Raw genomic sequence first — 24,444 nt, forward strand, 5'->3', positions numbered from 1 at the left:
CTCAATTAGTCATAACGTTATTTGGTCAAAAGTTTTTATATCTACTGAACTATAAAAACAGTAGTAGTAATCTTGCATATTCAGGTAACCTGTTGAATTACATAATTCTTAAAGGATCAAAACCATTTGAATGACATAACATGCTTGCTTGTGGTTAGGCTTCTTGTGTCATTCAACGCATGATAGTGCAGTGATATGCATATCACTTAAACAATAGTATAAACAAAGTGTGCAATTAAATCGGAATATCTGCATGTCCTAGGTGTATTGTAATCAGGGCTCTGGAGCTGTGCTCTGGCTCCACTCCAGCTCCAGGCAAAAACCTGCAGCTCCACCGCTCTGGAGCTGCTCCGCGCTCCAGCTCCAGGCTCCACTCCAAAGCCCTGATTGTAACGGCAAAGCCAAAATGACTTTAGCCACTGGAGAAGTGCAGTGTTCTTATGATGATTTGCTCTTTGCATTGTATTTCAGTTAAAGAAGTTGTAATAAAATGTAGGTACTTTTTGGGAAAATGTCCTCCCACGTATGGAGATGTACTGAATAATCACAAATCCCTACATGGCCAATCACATTTTACTTTTTCAGCAGAACCATTGCTAGTCAATGGGCCAGATCTGCCTTATGTTTCTTAGTGTAAATCTGCAGTAACTCTGTCAATTTCATATATACTATATAAAACATGCAGTATTCTGCATTTAAAGTAAACACTTTATTAATTACCTATCAAAGAACTAGAACTTTTAAATTCAGCGTACCTTTTGTTTGGTTGATAGCTATGGTATCTCTCAAGGTTGAAAGAAGTAGCTGTTAGTTAGCATTTATGTAGATATTCACCTGCTATGAAAAACATGTCAAAAGTCAACTTTACAAAATGGCAAATATACAGAAACATTGTTTGCTGATTAGTATCTCTTACAGTTTTAATGCAGGCAGAATATAGCATTTGTATATGTACTCTCTGCAAATGAGAACTGATGCAACTATTACAATGAAACTAAACATGACATGTACTATGGTGTGTACTCCTGGAATGTATTTTTCCACTTGAGTGAATATATTCCTAAACCAAAATCATTTTTAAAAATGAGAGCATGAACGTTATAGCATCATCAGGTCATTCGTAATGGATGAACTTATAATTTACACATTTTATACAGTTGTTTAATCTGTTTTTCATTTAAAAAAAAGCATTGCTACTACAGTAACTGCTACATCACATGGTATCTTTGATATGGCTAAAAGTTACAAAGTTTTCAGATAAACAAGTTTTAAGTTAACATATTTTGCACTATCTTAATGATAATTTTAAACCATTTTTTTCCTCCAGTGATCAACATTCCAGTGAAGATGTTCGAAACTGTAGAATCCAGCAAAAGGAGCAAGGGATATTTTTTGTCCTTTTCCTCCTTCTGACTGAACTTCATCAAAGCACACCTTGCTTCCTTCCCTTTTTCAGGAGAAAAAAAAATGTATACCTTCCATTTGAATAAATCAGATTAGGGAGGTTGGAATTTATATCTAAAAAGTGGGAATTGGTCAGCTGCATTTGTGGCTCACCCCAAAAGAAGAATTTAACAATGCATTACCCAAGGAATTTTATTAGAAAAATAAAAGGATCTGCTTTCTCATAACCTTTGTAGAAATGGTAATCTTTATAGAAAAATTATAAAGGAGCAAAGGATAATATTTTCCTCTTTGCCTGCACATCATACAACAAACTTTTTTGAAGTCATTCCAGTAGGCATTTTGTTATATTCTTCCTAAGTAGTCTAAAAGCCTTTGCAGAAATCAGAACTGCCATTATAATCTTTGCTAAAATTTTTGAAGAAAAAATTGGAAAATTCCCCTCACTTTCAGAAAGTTTGAGAATAACTTCTTACCACCAGTATCTAACCATTACAGCCATACCATTTAATCCTTTGGCTTCCCTAGAAAGATTATGAACAAGGGGGCCAATTGTTATCTGGTGTGATTTAAAAAGATATATATTTTTTTGTGAAGTGGGAACTTGTTTCTTAGAAACTGAAATAAGAACACCTATTTACTTCATGTAGTCCAACCTTTACAGTTATCAGATACTAATGAATTTTTATAACTTTGAATATGAACCACTAATTTGGAAGAAAGAACTCTCTACCTTGTTCCCACCGAACAAATAAACAAACCCCCACTGTATCCCATGACCAATTCCCTGAGCCAATTACTCCTTCTTACATGGTTGTTTTCTATACTAGATTTTAGAATGATAATTTTTACTATCACGGGTGGGGTGGGGGAGAAGGGAGGTCAGGAAAGTGCCTGCTGTTATGACTTCTCTTTGGTTCTGTTTAGTCTGTGCAGAAAATAAATGCTGAGAAGTATCAAATGCCTACAACTCCCATAGAAGTTTATGGGAGCTGCAGATGCTCAGTGCCTCTGTCTTAAAAGTAAAAAGGGTCACAGAAAGGATATGTTTCAGAGTAGCAGCTGCGTTAGTCTGTATCCGCAAAAAGAAAAGGAGTACTTGTGGCACCTTAGAGACTAACAAATTTATTAGAGCATAAGCTTTCGTGAGCTACAGCTCACTTCATCAGATGCATGCAGTGGAAAATACAGTGGGGAGATTTATATACACAGAGAACATGAAACAATGGGTGTTACCATACACACTGTAAGGAGAGTGATCAGGTAAGGTGAGCTATTACCAGCAGGAGAGCGGGGGGGAGGGGAACCTTTGGTAGTGATAATCAAGGTGGGCCATTTTCAGCAGTTGACAAGAACGTCTGAGGAACAGTGGGGGCTGTGGGGGAAATAAACATGGGGAAATAGTTTTACCTTGTGTAATGACACATCCACTCCCAGTCTTTATTGAAGCCTAAGTTAATTGTATCCGGTTTGCCAATTAATTCCAATTCAGCAGTCTCTTGTTGGAGTCTGTTTTTGAAGTTTTTTTGTTGAAGAATTGCCACTTTTAGGTCTGTAATCGAGTGACCAAAGAGATTGAAGTGTTCTCCGACTGGTTTTTGAATGTTATAGTTCTTGATGTCTGATTTGTGTCCATTTATTCTTTTACGTAGAGACTGTCCAGTTTGGCCAATGTACATGGCAGAGGGGCATTGCTGGCACACATCACACTGGTAGATGTGCAGGTGAACGAGCATCTGATAGTGTGGCTGATGTGATTAGGCTCTATGATGGTGTCCCCTGAATAGATATGTGGACACAGTTGGCAACGGGCTTTGTTGCCAGGATAGGTTCCTAGGTTAGTGGTTTTGTTGTGTGATGTGTGGTTGCTGTTGAGTATTTGCTTCAGGTTGGGGGGCTGTCTGTAAGCAAGGACTGGCCTGTCTCCCAAGATCTGTGAGAGTGATGGGTCGTCCTTCAGGATAGGTTGTAGATCCTTGATGATGCGTTGGAGAGGTTTTAGTTGGGGGCTGAAGGTGATGGCTCATGGCGTTCTGGTATTTTCTTTGTTGGGCCTGTCCTGTAGTAGGTAACTTCTGGGTACTCTTCTGGCTCTGTCAATCTGTTTCTTCACTTCAGCGGATGGATATTGTAGTTGTAAGAACGCTTGATAGAGATCTTGTAGGTGTTTGTCTCTGTCTGAGGGGTTGGAGCAAATGTGGTTGTATCGTAGAGCTTGGCTGTAGACAATGGATCGTGTGGTGTGGTCTGGATGAAAGCTGGAGGCATGTAGGTAGGAATAGCGGTCAGTAGGTTTCCGGTATAGCGTTGTGTTTATGTGACCATTGTTTATTAGCACCGTAGTGTCCAGGAAGTGGATCTCTTGTGTGGACTGGTCCAGGCTGAGGTTGATGGTGGGATGGAAATTGTTGAAATCATGGTGGGCTTCTTTTCCGTAGGTCCAGATGATGAAGATCCATATCTATTCAGGGGACACCATCATAGGGCCTAATCATATCAGCCACACTATCAGAGGCTCGTTCACCTGCACATCTACCAATGTGATGTATGCCATCATGTGCCAGCAATGCCCCTCTGCCATGTACATTGGCCAGACTGGACAGTCTCTACGTAAAAGAATAAGTGGACACAAATCAGACGTCAAGAATTATAACGTTCAAAAACCAGTCGGAGAACACTTCAATCTCTTTGGTCACTTGATTACAGACCTAAAAGTGGCAATTCTTCAACAAAAAAACTTCAAAAACAGACTCTAACGAGAGACTGCTGAATTGGAATTAATTGGCAAACTGGATACAATTAACTTAGGCTTCAATAAAGACTGGGAGTGGATGTGTCATTACACAAGATAAAACTATTTCCCCATGTTTATTTCCCCCACCCTCCCACTGTTCCTCAGACATTCTTGTCAACTGCTGAAAATGGCCCACCTTGATTATCACTACAAAAGGTTCTTCCTCTCCCCCACCCCGCCCGGTAATAGCTCACCTTACCTGATCACTCTCCTTACAGTGTGTATGGTAACACCCATTGCTTCATGTTCTCTGTGTATATAAGTCTCCCCACTGTATTTTCCACTGTATGCATCCGATGAAGTGAGCTGTAGCTCACAAAAGCTTATGCTCTAATAAATTTGCTGGTCTCTGAGGTGCCACAAGTACTCCTTTTCTTTTTGTAGAAAGGATATGCTGTAAGAGCATTCACTGGAAACTAGCTCTTGATTTAACTAGCATTGTTTGTAACCCACTTTTTTTCAACAGGTTCTTTGAATCTAGGCCATGTGCTTTGAGAGTCTGTTAGGATATTCATGATATTCTTAGTTTGTATATTTCCATCAGTGTGTTTCTGTTCTGAAAACACTTTATTCATATTGTCAGATAGAATGTGGCTCTTGATAGTGTTCCCTCTGTTATTTCATGCAGTAGGTTGCAGTTGGATTGTCTTGTCTTATTTGGATTGTTTTCCCCTGCATCTGCTTCTGAAAGCAAGAATAAATTTTTGTGTAGCCAGATATTCCTAGAAATATGAATGTAACTTAAATGAGGAGATTAGCTGTCTGAAAGTTTAGATGTGTAGATAAATCCTTTGAGGAGATGTGTGCAGTCTTGGCAAGAATCCCCTTCCATTACTGGTTAAGTGTTAATGGTCTCTCTTTTGGTGAGATTCATTCATTGCGTAGGTTTCAGAGGAACAGCCGTGTTAGTCTGTATTCGCAAAAAGAAAAGGAGTACTTGTGGCACCTTAGAGACTAACCAATTTATTTGAGCATGAGCTTTCGTGAGCTACAGATCTGATGAAGTGAGCTGTAGCTCACGAAAGCTCATGCTCAAATAAATTGGTTAGTCTCTAAGGTGCCACAAGTACTCCTATTCATTGCGTAGTTACTCATTTACTCTTATCCTTCAAATGAGGGGATGTAGTCTGAGATTTCACTTGGGTTGCAATACACCAGATGTTCAGTCTGACAGAGGACCATCTTACTGCAGCTATAGTGTGGCATAAAGGGTTATCTACACCTTTTGCCTGAATTTCCCTCTTGGGATAGAACTAAATTAGCATATGTTACTTTGCCTAAATCGTCTTCAGTCTGGTCTCAAATGGAAATTCTGTTACAAATTGTTTGTATATTCAAGGACCGTAGATTCTGAAGGTGGTTTTAAAGAATTTGAGTTGAGACTAGTGATAACTTCATTTTTATGGAGGTATAAGAATGAAGTCTATCATCAGCCACATGATTTAGCCAGAGTCCATTGCTTTCTCTCAATCAAAACAGGATTTTTCTAAGTTTCTGTAGGTAGCTTTTTGTAGGTATGGGAAGATCACCTAATATAGTGATTTTTTACAGAGCCAGAATACTCTCTGGATTTAAACGTACCAATACCTTAGAACACCCCTATTTTGCCTTTGCTTTTTCAAAAGTCTCATTGCAGGTTTAATAATAAATTATTATTATTATTTATTAAGGAACACCTAGTTCTTATATAGTGCTTTTCATCAGTAGATATGAAAGTGCTTTATGAAGCTATTACATATATTTATCTCTAGTTTACAAGTGAAGAAACCGAGGCACAGAGAGGTGAAATGACTTACCCAAAGTCATCCAGGAGGCCAATGGCAGAGCTTGCAACAGAACCCTGGTCTACTGAGTCCTGGTCTAGTGCTCTGTCTGCTCGGTCACACTGCCTCCCAGTATGTGAGTGGCACAACTCAGATGGGACACGTTTTTGATCTAGTTCATTCTAAATTGAGTCTGCACCCTAACTACAGCTGACAGGATTTTAGAAATCTGCATCACACTGCTCTGACAGCATTGTCACCCTTACATTTCAGATGGTGCTGGCAGTTGGCTTTATAACAGCAGTTTCCATCCTGTTTACATTTTATAAATATAAAATGATCTTGCATCCTGCTTCTTGCAGACTCTCATTAGATTGTTCTTATCACACAAAAGTATATTTGTTGATCCTGCTGTTGTACTGCATGCTTACTTATATATAGGTAACTTCTTAAAATTTTGAGATAGACTCTTGAAAGTCAGCCTTTTGGGTAAACTGCAGAAGCAGACTAGTTGAGGAAACAATATATTGTGAAGATTGCACATCTCAGATTGGTCTGATAAATTCTTGCTCTGCCTGATTTTAGAAATAGGAAATGCTGGGAATATGGGCATGGCATGTAAATATGGGCATGTGAGTGTACTGGCACTTGCTTACCCTAACTTTTTCACGTCCTGGGAATTGCAGCTTTAACAGCATTTCTTCCATTTTCTTCAGATCACAGAGGCTACAAATTCACTATATTTCTAAACATTGCTTCCTATCACATTGTATCTTTAAGTTTCTATGTGCAAAAACCCAGCTACACCATAAACAGTTTTCCAGGGAGAGAGTTATTTTTCTTTCTTTTTCCTTCTCCCAACATTTTGTGAAGCCAGTAAAACTGGAATTCTAGTTCCTGGCTTCATCTGGCTAGGCTGCAGAATTATTACAATGTCCTTGTGCCATACTGAACTGGTATCACCAGTAGTAATCCCTCCTGTCTGCCAGTGTTTCTCTAAACCACATGTTTTTACAGTACATCTTTTATTTTAAGAATCCAAAGAAAGGGAGAGCAGAACTGGGTAAGAGGTATACATTTGTTGAAATCACCTGTGTTTCTGCACACACAGCGCAGGATACTGCTAGAAGTGCCCAGAAAAATCCAGAAGGGCTCAGTAGCTTTTTTATAGCCAGAGAAGAAAGCCATCATTATAGACAGATAGTTCTGCATGTCTTAAACATCATAAATCCAAGAGCTGAGCAAATCAGTCTTCAGGTGGAGAAATGTTATTTATAGGAGCTACTGAAACCTGCAGTGGACTTGGCTGAATGACTATAATGCAAAGTCAGAAGTGGGTTTGCTGTCATGGTTGGGTCTCAAAATCTATTACATTTTGTCTGTTGCTGAGTGTTATTCCAAACTTTACCTATTAGGGAAGCCATTAATTAAAATGATATATGAACTACTACCGTGCATTTTATGGATTTTGGGGGAGAATTGGGTTTGACTCAGTAATCTGAACTCAGTATGTTTGTGCAGCAGTTTCACCCAAAACAGAGTATTCAGCTTTGTTAAGACCAACCTGAACAGACACAAGCAAGACTAGTGTAATGAGACATACTCTCCACTGAAACTGCAGTGAACTTGCTTATTACCATGAAATCTGTGAAGGTCACTGTAGAGATACATATTTGACCTTGCAGAACAAACAGAGCTACAATGTAACCTGTCAAATTGAGGGACTATATTTTCTGCTCAGCACAGTGTAGAAACACAACAGATATTTAGCAGCAACAGCTCTGTTTTGCTGGTGAGACAAAGCTACGATCAGTAGTAAAAAAATTCCCCTCATTTGTGTTCTAAAATTAGGATGGGATAGGATGATGAGCTAAGGAGACTGCCTCTGGTAGCTGTAATATTTGGAAGGGGATCCCTCCGAGGTTCAGCAATGTGATTTATTGTTACTTCCTCTTCACATCTCCACCTTTCCTATTGCCTATCCTGCTTTTGTGTCCAGAATTCTGGCTGCTAAAAGTGGTGCAGTTCTTTTGGCAAATTCATCACCTTCTTTTTTATATACGCTTAAACTTACAGTGATGCTTATCTACCTAATGTAGCGTGAACATAGCCCCTAGCTACTAACTCCATGACGTCTGAAATTTGTCACAGCTGGAAATGGGTTATTGTTTACACTATTCAGAGATTAGCTGTATTTGTTGAAGAGGCAACTTTCTCTGGAAACTTCAATTTTTAGAAAATAGAGTAAGTTGTTATATTGCCATATGAATTTGGTACTTTTAACTCTAGCAAATTCTGTATGCAGTGGTGGTGTAGCTGTTTTGGTCCCAGGATATTAGAGAGAAGGTGGGTGAAGTAATATCTATTACATGAAGAAGAGCTCTATGTAAGTTTGAAAGCTTGTCTCCCTCACCAACAAAGCTAGTCCAATAAAAGATACTTCCTCATCCACTTTGTCTCTCTAACAGATGCTGTGATTTCAGCCTTCATCTTCCTTAATAAACAGGCCATGGTTTTATTTTCACAACTTGGAGAGAGGCAAACAGGCCGTGAGTCAGTTTTCAACTTTCTTCCTCCATCTGCTGACCTTCTTCTTCGTATGGCTGATGTAGATGTAGAGGAACAACTATAATTTTACATTCAGATGGTTAAACGAGATAATTGGGTTTAATCTGGGTGACCACAGTCACCCACTGGAGAGTCTAATTTTCCAATTGTGCAGCAAGTATCTAAATCTGTCATGATTTATGTGGAAGCAGTATAGGGTTGCCCATGAGCTTCACGAGAGATCAAAGCCAGGGATCTTCTGAGCTGCGTCTTTCACAAGCCGTGCGTTTGTGACTTCTTGTGAACTCCATTCGGCTTTTCAAGCTTCATCAGAGCTGAAATTGCACTGGCAAAAGTTAAACGCATGGGTCCAAAAGGCCTAATGCGACTTCAAGCAACGGTGAGGGACATTGTTAAGGACCTGGTGGATGGGAAGATGTTTGTTTTCCATGATCCACTGGAATTCCTGAAGGGTTGAGGCATTGTGGTGAATGGATGGAGGAGCAACGTGTGACAGCACTGAAAGCCAAGGTGCTGGAATCAACTTGAGGGTTCCAATGATGCACCACATTGCAGTGTTCAGTTGGATATCAACAAGTCCAGTAAAAAGAAAAGGAGTACTTGTGGCACCTTAGAGACTAACAAATTTATTTGAGCATAAGCTTTTGTGAGCTACAGCTCACTTCATCGGATGCACTCAGTGGAACAAGTCCAGTGTGGCTATTTCTGGCCCATACCAGAATTTCTTCATCATCTAGGCCCCTGGCGATTCCAATGGCTGGCAAAACTCTTCACCAAAACCATGGAATCCAGATGCATCCCAAAAGCCTGGCAGGAGACAACAGTCATTGCCAAACTCAGACCGGGCAAGCTGACCGATGACCTGGGAAGCGAGAAGCCAATATTACTCCTGTGCATGACCTAGAAACTCCTGGAACGTATCGTGCTCCAGAGGATCAGTCCTCTTGTTGAGTAAGTGATCCCTGAAGAACAAGCTGGATTCCGGTCTAGGTGCAGCTGCTGCGACCAAGTTTTGGCCCTTGTAATGCACATCGAGGCCAAATTCCAGAGGAAATCAAAGACTGGCGCAGCCTTTGTAGACCTGTCATCAGCCTACATTATGGTCTGGATTAAAGGCCTGATGCTGAAGCTTGCAAGGATCGTCCCCTGCCTGAAAACACTATGCCGGCTATGAACAATGTTGAGCAATAGGTGGCTACATGTCTACTTGGGTGACAAAGTCAGTTCATCTCAGATCCTCAACAGCGGACTGCTACAAGGCTCAGTACTCACATCAATGCTCTTCAGTGTCTACATGAGCAATATGTTGCCAGCGAAGTTGTGGAAATTTGTGTGTGCAGATGACCTTGCCGTGGGAACTCAAGCAGCCACCGTGAACATTCACTTTGAACTTGGACCTCAACACCATGGAGGAATATTTCTGGAAATGGATGCTCATGCCAAACCCCCACAAAACAACAGTCACTGCATTTCATCTTGATAACAGGAATGCTAAGCATACCCTGAAAGTGACCTTTTGCAGCAACACTGTGACACCACTCCAACCTATCTGCTGATCAATGGTGCATGAGACCAGGACCAGAAACCTATGTGTGTTTGCCACATAGTAGTGCAGAGTACAAGCTTTTAGGTCACTGGTCTGGCTCCTTCATAACAATCCAGGGATATAAGGCGATAAACAGGAATATAGTTTAGCCATGCTAGATTTAAGTATAATGGTGTTTTAGTACATAAACTAAAATGCAGTTTTATGCACTAGGAGAATAATTCAAGGTAGTGTATGTCAAAGTGTACCAATGGCTAATGCACCTTGAGTTTTCAAAGTTCTGTGGTTATGGATCAAACCAGAAAAGCATTTTAAAATGTTATCAAAGTCCTGTGTATGGGACAGCACATAGTTTCACAGCTTCAGGAGGAGAATGTAGTTTTTGAGGCACAATTCCGCCATAGCTTCCCTTTTCCAGTGGAGGAGGCGAGCATGCTTGATCAGGTCTTTACAAGTTGCAGATTCCTGTGTATGTTGGCCAACACATGGGGGGGGGGGATCCATAGCTCCATCTGCTCCCCAGTCTCCCTGCCCATCTGCTCACAGCTGGCAATATTAGAAATACAGCCCCTGTTCTCACTTCTGCACTTGTACCCAAGAAGCAGGATCTAATCAACCTCATAATGCTTATTCCCTTACTTCCTCTTATTCTCATATAGAGGTGGAACAAAATTTACCCTTTTATTTTTAACTGTGGATTATCGATTTTGAGGAAAATAATATCAACAGTGCTACTGCGTACTATAGAGTATAATAAGTAAACCATGTACATATAATAATTTTATATACACACAAAAAGGTTTTGAATGCCTCAGAATGTTTATGGGCAGGAATTAATTCTAAAAAAATACCCTTTAAAAACTGTAAATACAAATAGATTCTGTTAAGAAATAATAGTATGAAACATTTCATTTATAAACATTAATCTTTGTTTTTTGAGTGATGGTAATGGAAAAATAGATTTAAGTTCTGTTTTTTCCCCTCTGCTCCCCTAATATCCCTCAAAGAAAATAAAATTTCTTCCCTAGCTAGGAACTTATATGCCAAGTGTTAGCATGGATCTCTCTCTATATATTATATAGGATTTATAAACCCTGAAAATATGGGCTTGTAATGGAAAGCCTGACAGACTCTTTAACTGTGGTGTCACTAATACATTGCTGTAATTTGTAACCTCAGCTAAGGTGTTTTGGCTCAAGAGGTGGAATGCATTTTTGTATGTAAAGGTCAATTTTAATTAATAAGCTGTTTTCATCATTCCGGGCCAATATGAATTGCTTGTAACATTTGTGTGAAATAGTTTTCAATATAAAAATAAAACAAATTGTGCTTTATGTCACATTTATCATCCCCATAACCCATTTAAATGTCAAAAAATCAGTGCACACCAAAAGTCTATTTCTAGAAGCCTCAACAGGCCTATTTATCAGGGTGATATAAGATATTATCATCACATTATTTCATCATGTGCCTTCTGCATTTAAAGATATACGTATTTATTTTAGTTTTCTCTGATAAAAAAGTAGTTTTTCTGTTAAAGATTTGTTATCTAAACAGTACTAAAAAAAGAGGCACCAATGTCAGAAGAGTGAACAAATAATTATAAAGTATAGATACCATTTATTTATTTCATTAGAAAATAAGATAAACATTGCCTTGTTTTCTTTTGCCCTAAATTCTTAAATTAAAAATACCACTGTGTTCTCCTGCCACTGTGTCTGGGAACAAACATCTTACATGCTTCAGCATGTTTCAGAGAGTAATTTAACTGGGTGCACAAGTATTGAATTTCATCAAAAAAGTTCTTAACAGAAAAAACCTGTTATAGAAATATAGTATAAAGAGAATCCCTCCCCACTCTGATTTTTTATGAAATAGTATAAAACAATCTTGCATCCTTCGTATTCATGTGTTTATTTTAATATTCAGTTTTCCCTTTTTGTTTTTTAAAGACAAAACCAAAGAAATCAAATGCAAAAACCTTTGGTAATAATATGTTATGGCTCAGCATTAATATGCACAAAAGTCAGAAAATCAAGTTACAGTTCTCACAGCAGCCATTGTTAAGTCTACGTATAGTATTTTGTATAATTTTATATGCTGCTTAAAATTCATTTTATTACTGTGATATAATATAACACTTTATACAAAATACCAAAAGTTTTTTTCTTTTTTGAACAATAATGCAATATTTAAGGAAGAAAAAAGAAACAAAAGAGAGAGTAGATAGGGAAATAAATAAAAATCAGAATAAAGTAGAGAAGAGGGGAAGCTGATGAACCAGGTTTTGTCTTAAATGAACATTCAAAATTGCATAGTCTTAAGAGTTTAGAAACACGGTAATGCAAGAAGAAACTTAGGGCAGAATGGATACAGAAAAAGAAAGAAAAGGAAAAAAGTGTGTGGGAGGGAACAGCAAGAGATGAGTAAATTCTCCTTCTATTGGGTACAGAATAGAAGAGAACAGTACTATTATATATTGACAATATCTATATAAACAAGCTTTAGGGGACAAAAACTCCTGTGTATATGGGAACAAAGAGGATTTCACAATATTATCAATACATTTCTTAACCAGACCTTTAATATAGCTGGTATGTCAAAAACTTAACTACAGATGAAGTATATGTAGTTCAATGCAAAAACCAAAATCAAATGTACTTAGGGAGCTGGACTGCCTTAAGAGCTCTGGCAACTGACTCCCCCAATACACAATAATAAGAGTTCGGAGTGTCCATCAAGGCAACAGGAACAATGTAAGAAAGGATATGTAACATCAGTCCCATACCCACAAACAAAATCAAAAAGCACCTTCTTGCTAAAGGAGGAAATTTCCTGATACAAAAGGTGACAAACTGATTACAAGGAAATAAAGCTACAGTTGCTCTACTGCCATTTTGGGGTCCAAGGAGAGGGGAGCAAGGAAAGAGAGAAGCTTTTGGCCCTTGATAGATTGTCAATGGTTTTACTTCCAAAGTCAAGCAGATACACTTGTGTAAGGGTAGAATGCCATAACTTGTGCAGATATGCTACATTGAGGAATATTTAGGTATAAGCAGAAACTCAGTACAGAAACTTAGAAAACAACCAATAATAGTAAATTATTCTCTGGTGCCTTTCCCAGTTACTGTCACAAGCAGTAGTTTTTCCTCATCACACTGATACACATAACAGCTCATGTTAACCATGGTTAATAAAGAAGAGCCATTGAGAAACAGTTGTTTGAATAAGGTGCCCATAATATACTGATACCCAAACAGAAGCATATTTGAAGAATATTCAGTTGTATAAAGAAAAGGAGTACTTGTGGCACCTTAGAGACTAACCAATTTATTTGAGCATGAGCTTTCGTGAGCTACAGCTCACTTCATCAGATGTATACCGTGGAAACTGCAGCAGACTTTATATACACACAGAGAATATGAAACAATACCTCCTCCCACCCCACTGTCCTGCTGGTAATAGCTTATCTAAAGTGATCAACAGGTGGGCCATTTCCAGCACAAATCCAGGTTTTCTCACCCTCCACCCCCCCCACACAAATTCACTCTCCTGCTGGTGCTAGCCCATCCAAAGTGACAACTCTTTACATAATCAAGTCGGGCTATTTCCTGCATAGATCCAGGTTTTCTCACATCCCCCCCACCCCCATACACACACAAACTAGAGTGAGTTTGTGTGTGTATGGGGGTGGGGGGGATGTGAGAAAACCTGGATCTATGCAGGAAATAGCCCGACTTGATTATGTAAAGAGTTGTCACTTTGGATGGGCTATCACCAGCAGGAGAGTGAATTTGTGTGGGGGGGTGGAGGGTGAGAAAACCTGGATTTGTGCTGGAAATGGCCCACCTGTTGATCACTTTAGATAAGCTATTACCAGCAGGACAGTGGGGTGGGAGGAGGTATTGTTTCATATTCTCTGTGTGTATATAAAGTCTGCTGCAGTTTCCATGGTATACATCTGATGAAGTGAGCTGTAGCTCACGAAAGCTCATGCTCAAATAAATTGGTTAGTCTCTAAGGTGCCACAAGTACTCCTTTTCTTTTTGCGAATACAGACTAACACGGCTGTTCCTCTGAAACCATTCAGTTGTATGTGCATCAGAAGGTGTCAAACTTGGTATGCATTCTCCAACATTTCAAAATCCACTGGCAATCAAGCTGGTCTATCTGGATCATTATATGTCTGAGGCTTGAAGCCATCCTATACTTTCAGTCTGGCAAGGTATCAGGAGGCAGATTTAATATTTTTACTGTAAAGTATATTTCTAATTGGAGCAAACACTGCCACTAGTTCTGTGTTTCCAAGCAGACATCAGGGTAAGAAGAGATATCAAAGGAGCCTTTGCAGCCCTTACAGGCTTTGCACAGGATTGATTTTCTGTCCTGGTATTGCATCAATTTTACTATTATGTGTTTCAGTCTGTCACCATTAGGAAGGCTGAGTATGGGAGCTTAATCTGCCCTTTCAGTTTCCAAAGTAAAGTTTCTCAGGAAGGGCCCAGAGAACTCTCGAAATAAGGAGGGGTGTCTTGCATGGGGCTTCAGTTCCCTCTGGCCTTCCAATGACTTGCAGATTACACCTATGGACCCTATTATCCACGACCTTCAGTTTATCAGCAATCCAGGACTGTATGACCCTTAGCTGTCTGGACCTCAGCATTCTCCTCTTCCTGGATCCCAGAGCTAGTACCCTGGGTCTCTACCTCCAATAGGCAGGTTTCAGATATATCTTACATACTTTTAAACTCATACTGGTTGTAAATGTGAATGTACTAATTTAATGTGTGTGGGATTACATATGTAAATTTAACACCAATGTGATTTAGTTATGCTCACTTGGGAAAAAAACTAATTATCTAAAATATGTTCATTTTGGATATTAATGTTGCATTCATGTATTTTTCTGCAAAGAGCATACTGGGCCAAAATCAGCTCTCAATAAAATTTGTAGCATCCCCTTTGGAATCGGTCGGGTTGTACTGAGGTAACTGCAATAGTGCCAACTTTGAGAATTCAAAAATCATGAGTCAGGCCTAAAATAAAATTATGAGATTGCCTTAAAAATCATGGGTCATGAAATTCTCACCTAATCACATGAATCCCGGATCTGGGGCTTTAAGAAAAAGTTGACTATCATGAGACTTGCAATAAAATCATAAGAGTTGGCAACACTGTAATTGAGAGTAAAAATTAGCCCACTATATCACACATATTGTAATGAACCTGCACGCATTTTACTGGACATTGTGTTACCCGTGAAACCTCCAGCCAGTGAAGGTCTCCATAATCACAACATTGGAAAGGACAGTGTTGTTAGAGGGGACTATAAGGAAATTGGACACTGCATTATAGCTTGGATATTTACGAATGTTCTGCAAACAGCTGTGGAGGGTAGGGTCAGCATAGGGATAGGCCTGAACCAGACACAGGTTCTGGACAAAAGATTTAACTCAGGCCAAGACATCTGCAAGCCACTGTATGGTTGCTTCTAAGAGAAGGGTGGCCTGGAGTGAGTATCTATGACACTAAGCCAAAGGAGCCCCACCTTCATACCCTTGTACTGGACTGCCCTTAGAGGCTGCTGTTCGTTGTGTTTACCTCGTTTTGTGTTGTAACTTAAAGAAATTGTTTCTTGGGGATTTGCACTGTATGTAATAACTCTAGTAAATAAATCCTCTGGCTTATTTAAAGTGTGAGAGAGTTTTTGTGAACCTACCAAAAGCCAGAACCTCAAGAGCCTAGTGCTTGAAATGTCTACAGTGCTTGCACCCAAGTGTGCAGTATACCTAATATACTACCAAACATTAGAGGGGACTGGTGTACCACAGCACTCACAGTAACACTCTGCAATGGCATTGGTTAGATCAGTGGTTCCCAAACTTGTTCCACCGCTTGTGCAGGAAAAGCCCCTGCCGGGCTGGTTTGTTTACCTGCCGCGTCCGCAGGTTCGGCAGATCGCAGCTCCCAGTGGCTGCGGTTCGCTGCTCCAGGCCAATGGGAGCTGCTGGAAGCGGCGCGGGCTGAGGGATGTACTGGCCGCCATTTCCAGCAGCTCCCATTGGCCTGGAGCAGCGAACTGCAGCCGCTGGGAGCTGCGATCGGCCGAATCTGCGGACGCAGCAGGTAAACAAACCAGCCCGGCAGGGGCTTTTCCTGCACAAGCGGCGGAACAAGTTTGGAAACCACTGGGTTAGAGTATACAGTATTGTTTGAAAATCTGGTTTCTTAAGGAGAGTTGATTTCTTTGGGCCATTTTATAAAAGGAGGAATTTACATGTACTCTTTGGTGAGGCCTATTAATATTTGAAACTTTAATAAATGACATAATCAGGATAACAAGTATTTTGGTGGAATATGTTTTAAAAAGAAAGTGCATGTATATGGGTGCACATGCACAGTTAATAAAAATACAAAAGCACTGGGGGAAAAAACCCCTCAGTCTTTTTTAATAGTTTTGTTTTCTGTTTAATACTCCTATATTTATTTTCTTTTTTTATTGTAACAGGTAGTGACCTAGGAAGTGATGATATCATAGCAGGGAATGTAAGCAAATATGCCGTTCTCCCAGCTGGTTACTATGGACAGCCTAAAAAAGGACATCTTATATTTGATGCCTGTTTTGAAAGTGGTAAGCTCCCTCGGTGTTACTGTATATTGTTACTGAACTGACAGTGTACAGATATTTATAATATTACTCTGCATCTGTAGAAAAAATAAATTGTATCTTAAATTTGTGAAAGAGATTTGTTTCAAATACAACTTCATTTACTAATGTGAATAGTCCCATTGACTTCAGTGGGATTGTTCAATGAAGTCAATGGGAGTATTCATCTAAATAAGAGACCTCATTCAAAGTCCACAGAATTCAATGAAAATTTTCTCATTGTCTTCAGTGACATTTGCATCAGGCCCAAGGTGAGCATGATTTTGCTGAAATCTTTGTTGCAGCATGGAAGTACATAGACTCGTAGGACTGGAATGGACCTCGAGAGGTCATCTAGTCTAGTCCCCTGCACTCATGTCAGGGCTAAGTATTATCTGAACCATCCCTCACAGGTGTTTGTCTAATCTGCTCTTAAAAATCTCCGGTGCTGAAGACTCCACAACCTTCCTATATATTTGACTTTTATTCTTTCAAATGGTTTGGAATGAAACACTTTTAGATTAAAATCACACTGCTTTTTTAATTCAAGATGTCTTGTCAATTTCACTTCCAGGTTCACATGCACAAGCACATATTGCAAAGTTTGGGTTGCAAAATTTTAAAGGGGAATATTTATTTATCTGATCTTAGGTTTTATAACTTAAAAGTTTTGACCCCATTTCACCTGACTAAATTTCTTTAAATTTAAGTCTTATTTAGGGCTCTAATGGCCTTATCCTGAACTATTCAAATTAATGGAAGCTGTGCCGTTAACGTCAATGGGTGCAAGGAATGTACTGCAAATTGAAAGGCAAATTATTTTTACAAATGTTATATTTAGGGTGTTAGTTTAAAGAAGAATTTTAACTCGATTCATGTGTATATGTATATTACATAATATATTTTAAAATTTTGTGTTACATGTATGCATAAGGCTCCAAATTTTAGCTTAAATCTGTTATTACTAGCTTACAGACACACACAGCACTGTTAAACACCATATGTACAAAAGGCATTTGGCAGGCTAAGCTATGGTTTCCAGCATGGTTTATGTGAGAGGTGCTGGTAATGCCAAAACTACTAGTGTCTCCTAAAATAAGCTTTTTATGAAGAATTAGGTCCCTCTGGGTGGACTACTGGCTGCCAGTTTTAGATAAATATTAAATTGAATTATTTAAATCCATTGATTAAAATTATATAAAAAGCGTAAGTGTTGCAGTGAATAATATAGAATATTTTTCTTTTTTTAAAACTATGCCTATGAAGGCTCAGAAAGTGCTTAAATACTATATTTAATAAATTTAGAGTATGTGTCTTTAGAATATATAAACTGTTGTTTGATCATTGTTATAAGTTTATGATTCTAGAATCAGAAAATGGCAGTATAATTTATTAAACTAATTGGTATAAGCTGAGAAATTCATTATATTGTTTTAAATTACTGTGGAATGAAAAGGATCAATAGTACCCTGTTCTATGAAGTTAAAATGTTGATAATTAGATGTGTTTAATTCCACTCTTTAGAAATTGGAATTAGTTATTCTTAAACTTTAAAAAAAATTAATTCCTGCAAGAGGTGGCAGCTTTCATACTTAATGTATGGATTTTGACAATTTTATAAAAGGCAGATGATAGATGAATTATAGGATACTTCAGATGATTATTGATAGTGGTAAAATTTTCTGCTCCCTTCTAGCAATGCAACACCATTAGTTAACCATTAAAATGCAACGTGTGGTGCAATAGCAGGTAAGAACCTTGGGTGCCACTTTAGTAGAGGTAATAGCTCAACGCAATTCATCCTCTTGGGATTTCCTATCCGCTGTGTAGTAAATACTATAAAATTCTTATTGATTTGAAAATGGTCCTGTGGTATTAATTGTGGACCCAGCAGGTATGTAACAGGAGGTACACTAAAGAAAGATATAGAGACAGATAGAATTAAGGGGTTCCCACTGAGACTGAAACCTGTTTTACCCATTATGTTGTTGATATTATTAAATAAAGGCATTTTAATGAAACCTGAGATTTCCAGCTTCCTTAAAAATACTATAGGTCTGTTGGTTACAAGATATGAAGGATCTTGTAAATATTTTATTAGATAATAAATGCAATGTAATATTGCAAAAAGCAGTTCATATTATACTACAGAATTAGGGAGAAGAGATCAGAAGTCTTTCCAGAACAGGAAAAGGACATCAAACCTGCAGACAGAGAAAGTTAAGCACATGTAGCTGAAATATTACTTATTTTGCTTTCATTTTTAGAATGTTTTTCATTTTTTGTACTAAATAATGGTGACAAATATGTGTTGGCATTATAATTAGTAGAGGTATAATGACATTTTTAATACAATTCAAGAAACAAAACTCCAGCCTCCAGGAGCTTAAAGTTTCTTCTATTTGATAGATTCTCTTGCTGTGAGTTGTATTTATTTAATCAGTGAATACCAGAACTATTTTAGATACTTTTATGGCATCAGTCACCACAGTGTCTGAGTATCTCATAATCTTTAATGAAGTTAGTAACAGCAATAAGCATCTGTCCATCTCGAAAAGCTATGGTGTAAGCAACAAAGCAGTTCAGTTACCATAGTATTGTCAGTGGCTAAAAAGTCCAATTCTCAAGCAGCAATCCTTGCAACAAATAGAGCAGACACAGGGCACAGGTCCAGAGGATGAAGCCAGTGCATTGCTAGCGCTTGAGGCCTGCTGTGCTTTCCTCTTACTCTTTTCTCTCTCTCAACCACCTCTTTTCAGACTCTTGGACTCTATGGCCACCATAGCACACCAGTTTAGCCTATTGCTAGCAGTGTCTCCCAGACTGCAGAGTTGATGTTATAAGTTTGGACGTCCCTCTTTCAAATATTATTAAACCTGAGCCTAAGTCAGCCTACTGGCCTTGAAGCATCTGCAAGTTCTTTATACAAGAGATCCTTTGGAATGCATCGTTCATCCATCCAGTGCAGATAGCCAAGCCAACAGAGATGTCTGTTTTGAGAATAGTGATTAGACTTGGCATTTTTGCTTTCTCAAATACTTGAAGAGTCAGGAATTTTGGCTTTCCCATTTGATATTTAGAAATCAGCAAAGATAGTGGGTGTGGATGGTGTCTAGCCTCCTCTCATGCCTGCTGTAGGAGGTCTAGGTGTTGCCAACATACAGTAATGTGCTCAGAATGCAAGTCTGGTAGACCCATATCTTGATGTTCAGTGATAGGTTCCTGTTATCTCATACATGTTTGGACAGTTGGCCAAATGCGGTCGCTGTCTTTGTGATGTGAGAATTAAGCTTGTCATCTACAGCTAAGTTATCTGATATAATTGATCCCAGATAGTGGAACTTGTGCACTACTTCTAGCAAGATATTAGCTGTTGAAACTTCTGGTGCAGACAAACACACCTGGTGCTGTAATCATTGTCTTCTTTAGACTAATGATTAATCCAGATTTATCACAAGCCAGCACAAAGCTATTGCAAAGTTGCTGGATTTCGTTTTCACTGTGTGCAACAAGTACTGTGTTGTCAGTGAAAAGAAGTTCTCATCAGCAGATTTTGATGCTGCTTTTTGCTCTTAGATATGCAGTGTTGAAACGTTTTCCCTTGATCTTGCATGGAGGCATATACCTTTGGTGTTAGATGAGAAAGCAAGATGAAGTAGCAGAGAAAAGAATATACCAAAGAGGATTGGTGTCAAAACACATTCCTGATTGATACCGCTGTCAGACTGATCATCATCCCACTGGACTGTTGCCTTCATACTGTCACAGAAGGATCAAATCAGACTGAGGAAGAGTGGAGGACAACCAATTCTCTAGCACCTGGAAAATGCCCTTTCTGCAGACAAAGTCAAAAGCCTTTGTGACATCTATGATGGCCACGTAGAGAGGTTTTCCTTGTTCTTGACACTTTTCTTGAAGTTCCCGTAGTGTGAAGACTACCTTGATAGCTGATGTACTGACAGGGAAGCTGAACTGATTTGCTGGATATATACATTCAGCAAGAACTTGTAGGCTTTTAAGAATGACTCATGTGAATGCCTTGCCAGTAACACTAAGGAGAGAAATTCCTCTATAGCTGTTGCAATCACTCTAGTCTCCTTTTGTTTTTGTACAGTGTTATGATGTTGGCATCATAATGTATTTACCCAACCCAGTTTCCAACCTCCTCATCAAGGGTCACATCTCCCTCCCCCCATTTCACCAGTGAGAGATGTCAGACTTCGAAGGAGGAGCTTAAAAGAGGAAAACTCCGCTCAATTGGTGGCAGATCAGGGAGGAGAGCAGATCCCCAGTCTGCAGCTCCCAGAACAAGAGCTGACCTAAGGCCAGGGCCAGAACCTTTCAGTCAACCACTGACTGGTAGCCCCTACCCTGGAGGAAGGAGGGCCTGACACTTTCCCTCTTGAGACAGGATTGTCCTTGTTAACTAGTGACCCTGGCTGGTGTCAAGATCCCAACAAGGGCAGTGAGGACCAAGGGTCAGAGCAAGGACAAACCTGAGGCTGGAGTAGCTGAGGAGTTTGTAATCGGGTTCCAGACCAGGTCGATATCAATGGTCAGAGTCTGAGTGAGGTTTTAGGGTCCGAGTCAGGAGGCGAAGTCCAAATCAAGCCAAGGTCAAAGCCAGGAATTCAGGAGCAAGGAGCATGAAAAGTCATGGCAGCTACAGAGATCTGCACTGTTGCCTGGACACTACCTGGAATGCCCCTGAGGCTTATACAGGGCAGGGAGCCAATCTGGAGCCATGATGCTGCTGTCTGTCAAACCCTTGAGGTGGAACTTTGCGTGGTCTGTGTGGGAAGTGGAGTGCAAACTAGTCACAGCTGCCACTGGGTGGCAAACTGGAGGTGTGAGCTTCCTGGTAGCTCCACAGGCTTGGGTTCTAGAGCCTGGTAGCTCCACAGGCTTGGGTTCTGGGGCCTTACAGCTGGGGCCACAGTTGATTCAAAGCCTCTTTGAAGGATGTGAGCTTTAGCATACCCAGGGGGCAATCTGTTTGTTTTGTTGTGTTTTCTGACACCCCTGGAAGGGTCAGACTATCCAGGGTTCATCTGGAGGGCTCAGCCTGTTATAACTGGACTGGTGAGACTGCAGATGAGATGACTAGGTGAGAGATTGTTCCTGGCCAAGAGCTAGAGGGTGCCATGGTGTAGGAACTCCAGTGACACCTCATAACACAGCTCTGTAATAGGGAATTGCTATCATCTCATTTTTTAAAAATAGGGAACTGAGGACAGAGAGACTAAATTACTTGTCCAAGATGACAAAGGTGTCAGTGATAGAGCAGAAACTGAAGCTGGGTCTCTGACAGCCCAGGCTAGTATGCTAACCGCTGTGCCATCCTTTCTCTAGTAGTAGTAATATCTCTCAAACCACTAGACATTTTTTTTAAGTGTGCCCACTGTATTACCATAGCTATAGCCCAGTGAGAATACAGATTTTTCTAGTGCGATTTTACTATTGTTTGTTAAGTAACATAAGATAATTTTAGGGGGATACCAGTTTCATTGGGAGCCAGTGCAGTAATTTCAGGTGGAAACAGTAGTGTGGTTATCTGTGCATATGATCAGCTAAAATAAAATAACTTTCACTTTTGAAATCCTACAGGTTAGATGAAAAAGAATATTTAGATTAATTGTAGTTTCTCTTTTCTGCCCTCCATTAATAGATCAAAATATCAATCCACAGCTGGTCCAGTGGATTATCAGCAGTATGATGTTCTACCATGTTCATGCTTCACCTATCTGGGCCAGTAAAGGTTGGGAGCCTATCAGAGGCACATGGCTCCTGGGGAAAGGATGGGTTTGCTCTCACTGTATCAACAATATCTTTCTGATTGTATCAAGACAGAACTTTGATGTATAAATGTTCTTCAAGGTAACTTGAAGTGTGTACCTGACTTCTTCAACACGACCCAGGAATACATATTTCAGGCATTTTATGGTTGGAGTTTAAATTATTTCAAAGATCAGCATGGATCCGGAGGCCACACTGGAAGGTGTGTGGCTTCTGATTCACTGGTTCGAGTTCTGTGCCAAGACACTGCTCCATAGTGTTTGGGTTGCTCTCTCCATTATTCATCATAGTAGACAGCCAAGCTAATTAATGTCTGCAGACTCCTTTTTTTCTTGCTGGCCTTGCCTTCCTGCCTTTGGGGCTCAGTTTCCTACTCTTGATCTTAGAGACAGCAGTTGCAAGTTCCTTAATTTTTTCTCTCAGAAGTGGCTGAAAACAGAATGTCCAGTCAATATCCAAAATCTGACTTCCCATTCATTTCCACAATTTTGGGACTGATCCGCTTATTCAGACTACTCTGAAGAGGATTCAGTGTCAAGAATCAAGTAGATTTCACTTCAGTCTTCCTCTCTGTCATCACAAGAGAAGGCCTCTATGCAAGATCCAAGAGAAGGGTACCAGTCCCACTTAGACACCTTTTTGCCTCCTGCTTCGACCCAGACATCTGGCAGAATGAGAAACATAGATGCAATCCTTCATCAGCATGGATATGATTAACAGACCAATTTTAGCAGCCACTCCTTGCGTAGATCAGGATGCAAGATAAGCTAAAGGAGAAGCAGGAAGCCCAGAGGAAGAATGCAAAAAATAAAAAAAAACAGTGTTCATTGCTGTGGTCTCCCACCCTGAAGCTCTCTTGGCCTATGGCTAATGGATGTGAGATGAGATTTCCAGAGAGAGAGGTGCATAAACCTTCTTTCAGACTGAACCAAATCCCTCAGTACAGAAGGAGAAACAAGTTACCTCCTCAACCAGGAAAATCTACGTGGACAGAGTATTCCCATAACGATTATTTTCCCATCTCAGGTCCAATGCTGACATGCTCCTTCTAGGATTAGAAAACTTACATTTATCAACTCTGCACACAAAAGATAGTGTATAGAAAGAAGAGAACTCCATAGCCTATGAGGTATAATCTGAACAGGAAATGCTGCTAGCCCTTTCAGATGTAATTTCTCTCGTTACCTCTTTCTAGGAAAATCAGTATACTATGGTTATGGTGCTCTCCAATGCCTTCAGATTATATAAGCAGTGATTCCTAAGACATCCAGTGTTCTATACAGAGCAATCCTCTTTGAGTTGCCTGAGAATCTCTCTATTATCAAGGCTACATAACAAAATACACTTTCTCACTTTAGTCATCTTCAGATTGGAGTCAGACATTAAGTACATTTAACAGTTCAAACTCTTGTTTTCACTCCACTGAAGGTTTAATACCACAGTCCCACCACCAGTTGGTGTCAGTAGCTGGTCAGCTAATTCCTTGCTAAAGTGAATAATGCCAATTGAGATTCCTGCACAGATGCACCTTCTGGCCTCGGTAAAATACCAGATTAGAGAGGGGAAAAACCCATTACAATGGATTATATGTACCATCTTCTGTTAGTGTGGTATTGTTAACTACATTATGATGTCTGGTTTCTCCTCTTATGTCTCCCACACATACAAAAATTGTAGGGGAAACTTTGGAAAACATTTCAGTTATTTAGATAATTAAATGTGGATTTAGGTGCCTAATTTTATGTACTTAAATTTGAAAATGTAGGCCTAAATACTTGCAAAGAAACTGTGGATATTTGGGACAAAATTTTCTATCACCCCCTTAACTAGGCTTCTGTTTTTGCAGTGCCCGTTACATGAAAGTACAGGTAAAATTTAAATGCAAATCATTTTGGCGATAAAACTGGAGGACAGTTTAAAAATCTGG

At 39.5% G+C, this 24,444-nt stretch overlaps 1 protein-coding gene across 3 annotated transcripts in view; it reads left to right on the forward strand.

Moving 5' to 3' along the window:
* The window catches only part of BEND5 (BEN domain containing 5), a 1,404,194-nt gene that overhangs the window by 16,413 nt on the left and 1,363,337 nt on the right, over positions 1 to 24,444 (forward strand). For all 3 annotated transcript variants that reach the window (XM_048861237.2, XM_075131860.1, XM_075131859.1), the window contains exon 2: positions 16,584 to 16,706. In XM_048861237.2, coding sequence (XP_048717194.1) covers positions 16,584 to 16,706 — 123 coding nt within the window. The remainder of the gene's footprint in view (positions 1 to 16,583; positions 16,707 to 24,444) is intronic.

This window comes from Caretta caretta, chromosome 8 (assembly GCF_965140235.1).
Source record: "Caretta caretta isolate rCarCar2 chromosome 8, rCarCar1.hap1, whole genome shotgun sequence".
Classification (NCBI taxonomy): Eukaryota; Metazoa; Chordata; order Testudines; family Cheloniidae; genus Caretta; species Caretta caretta.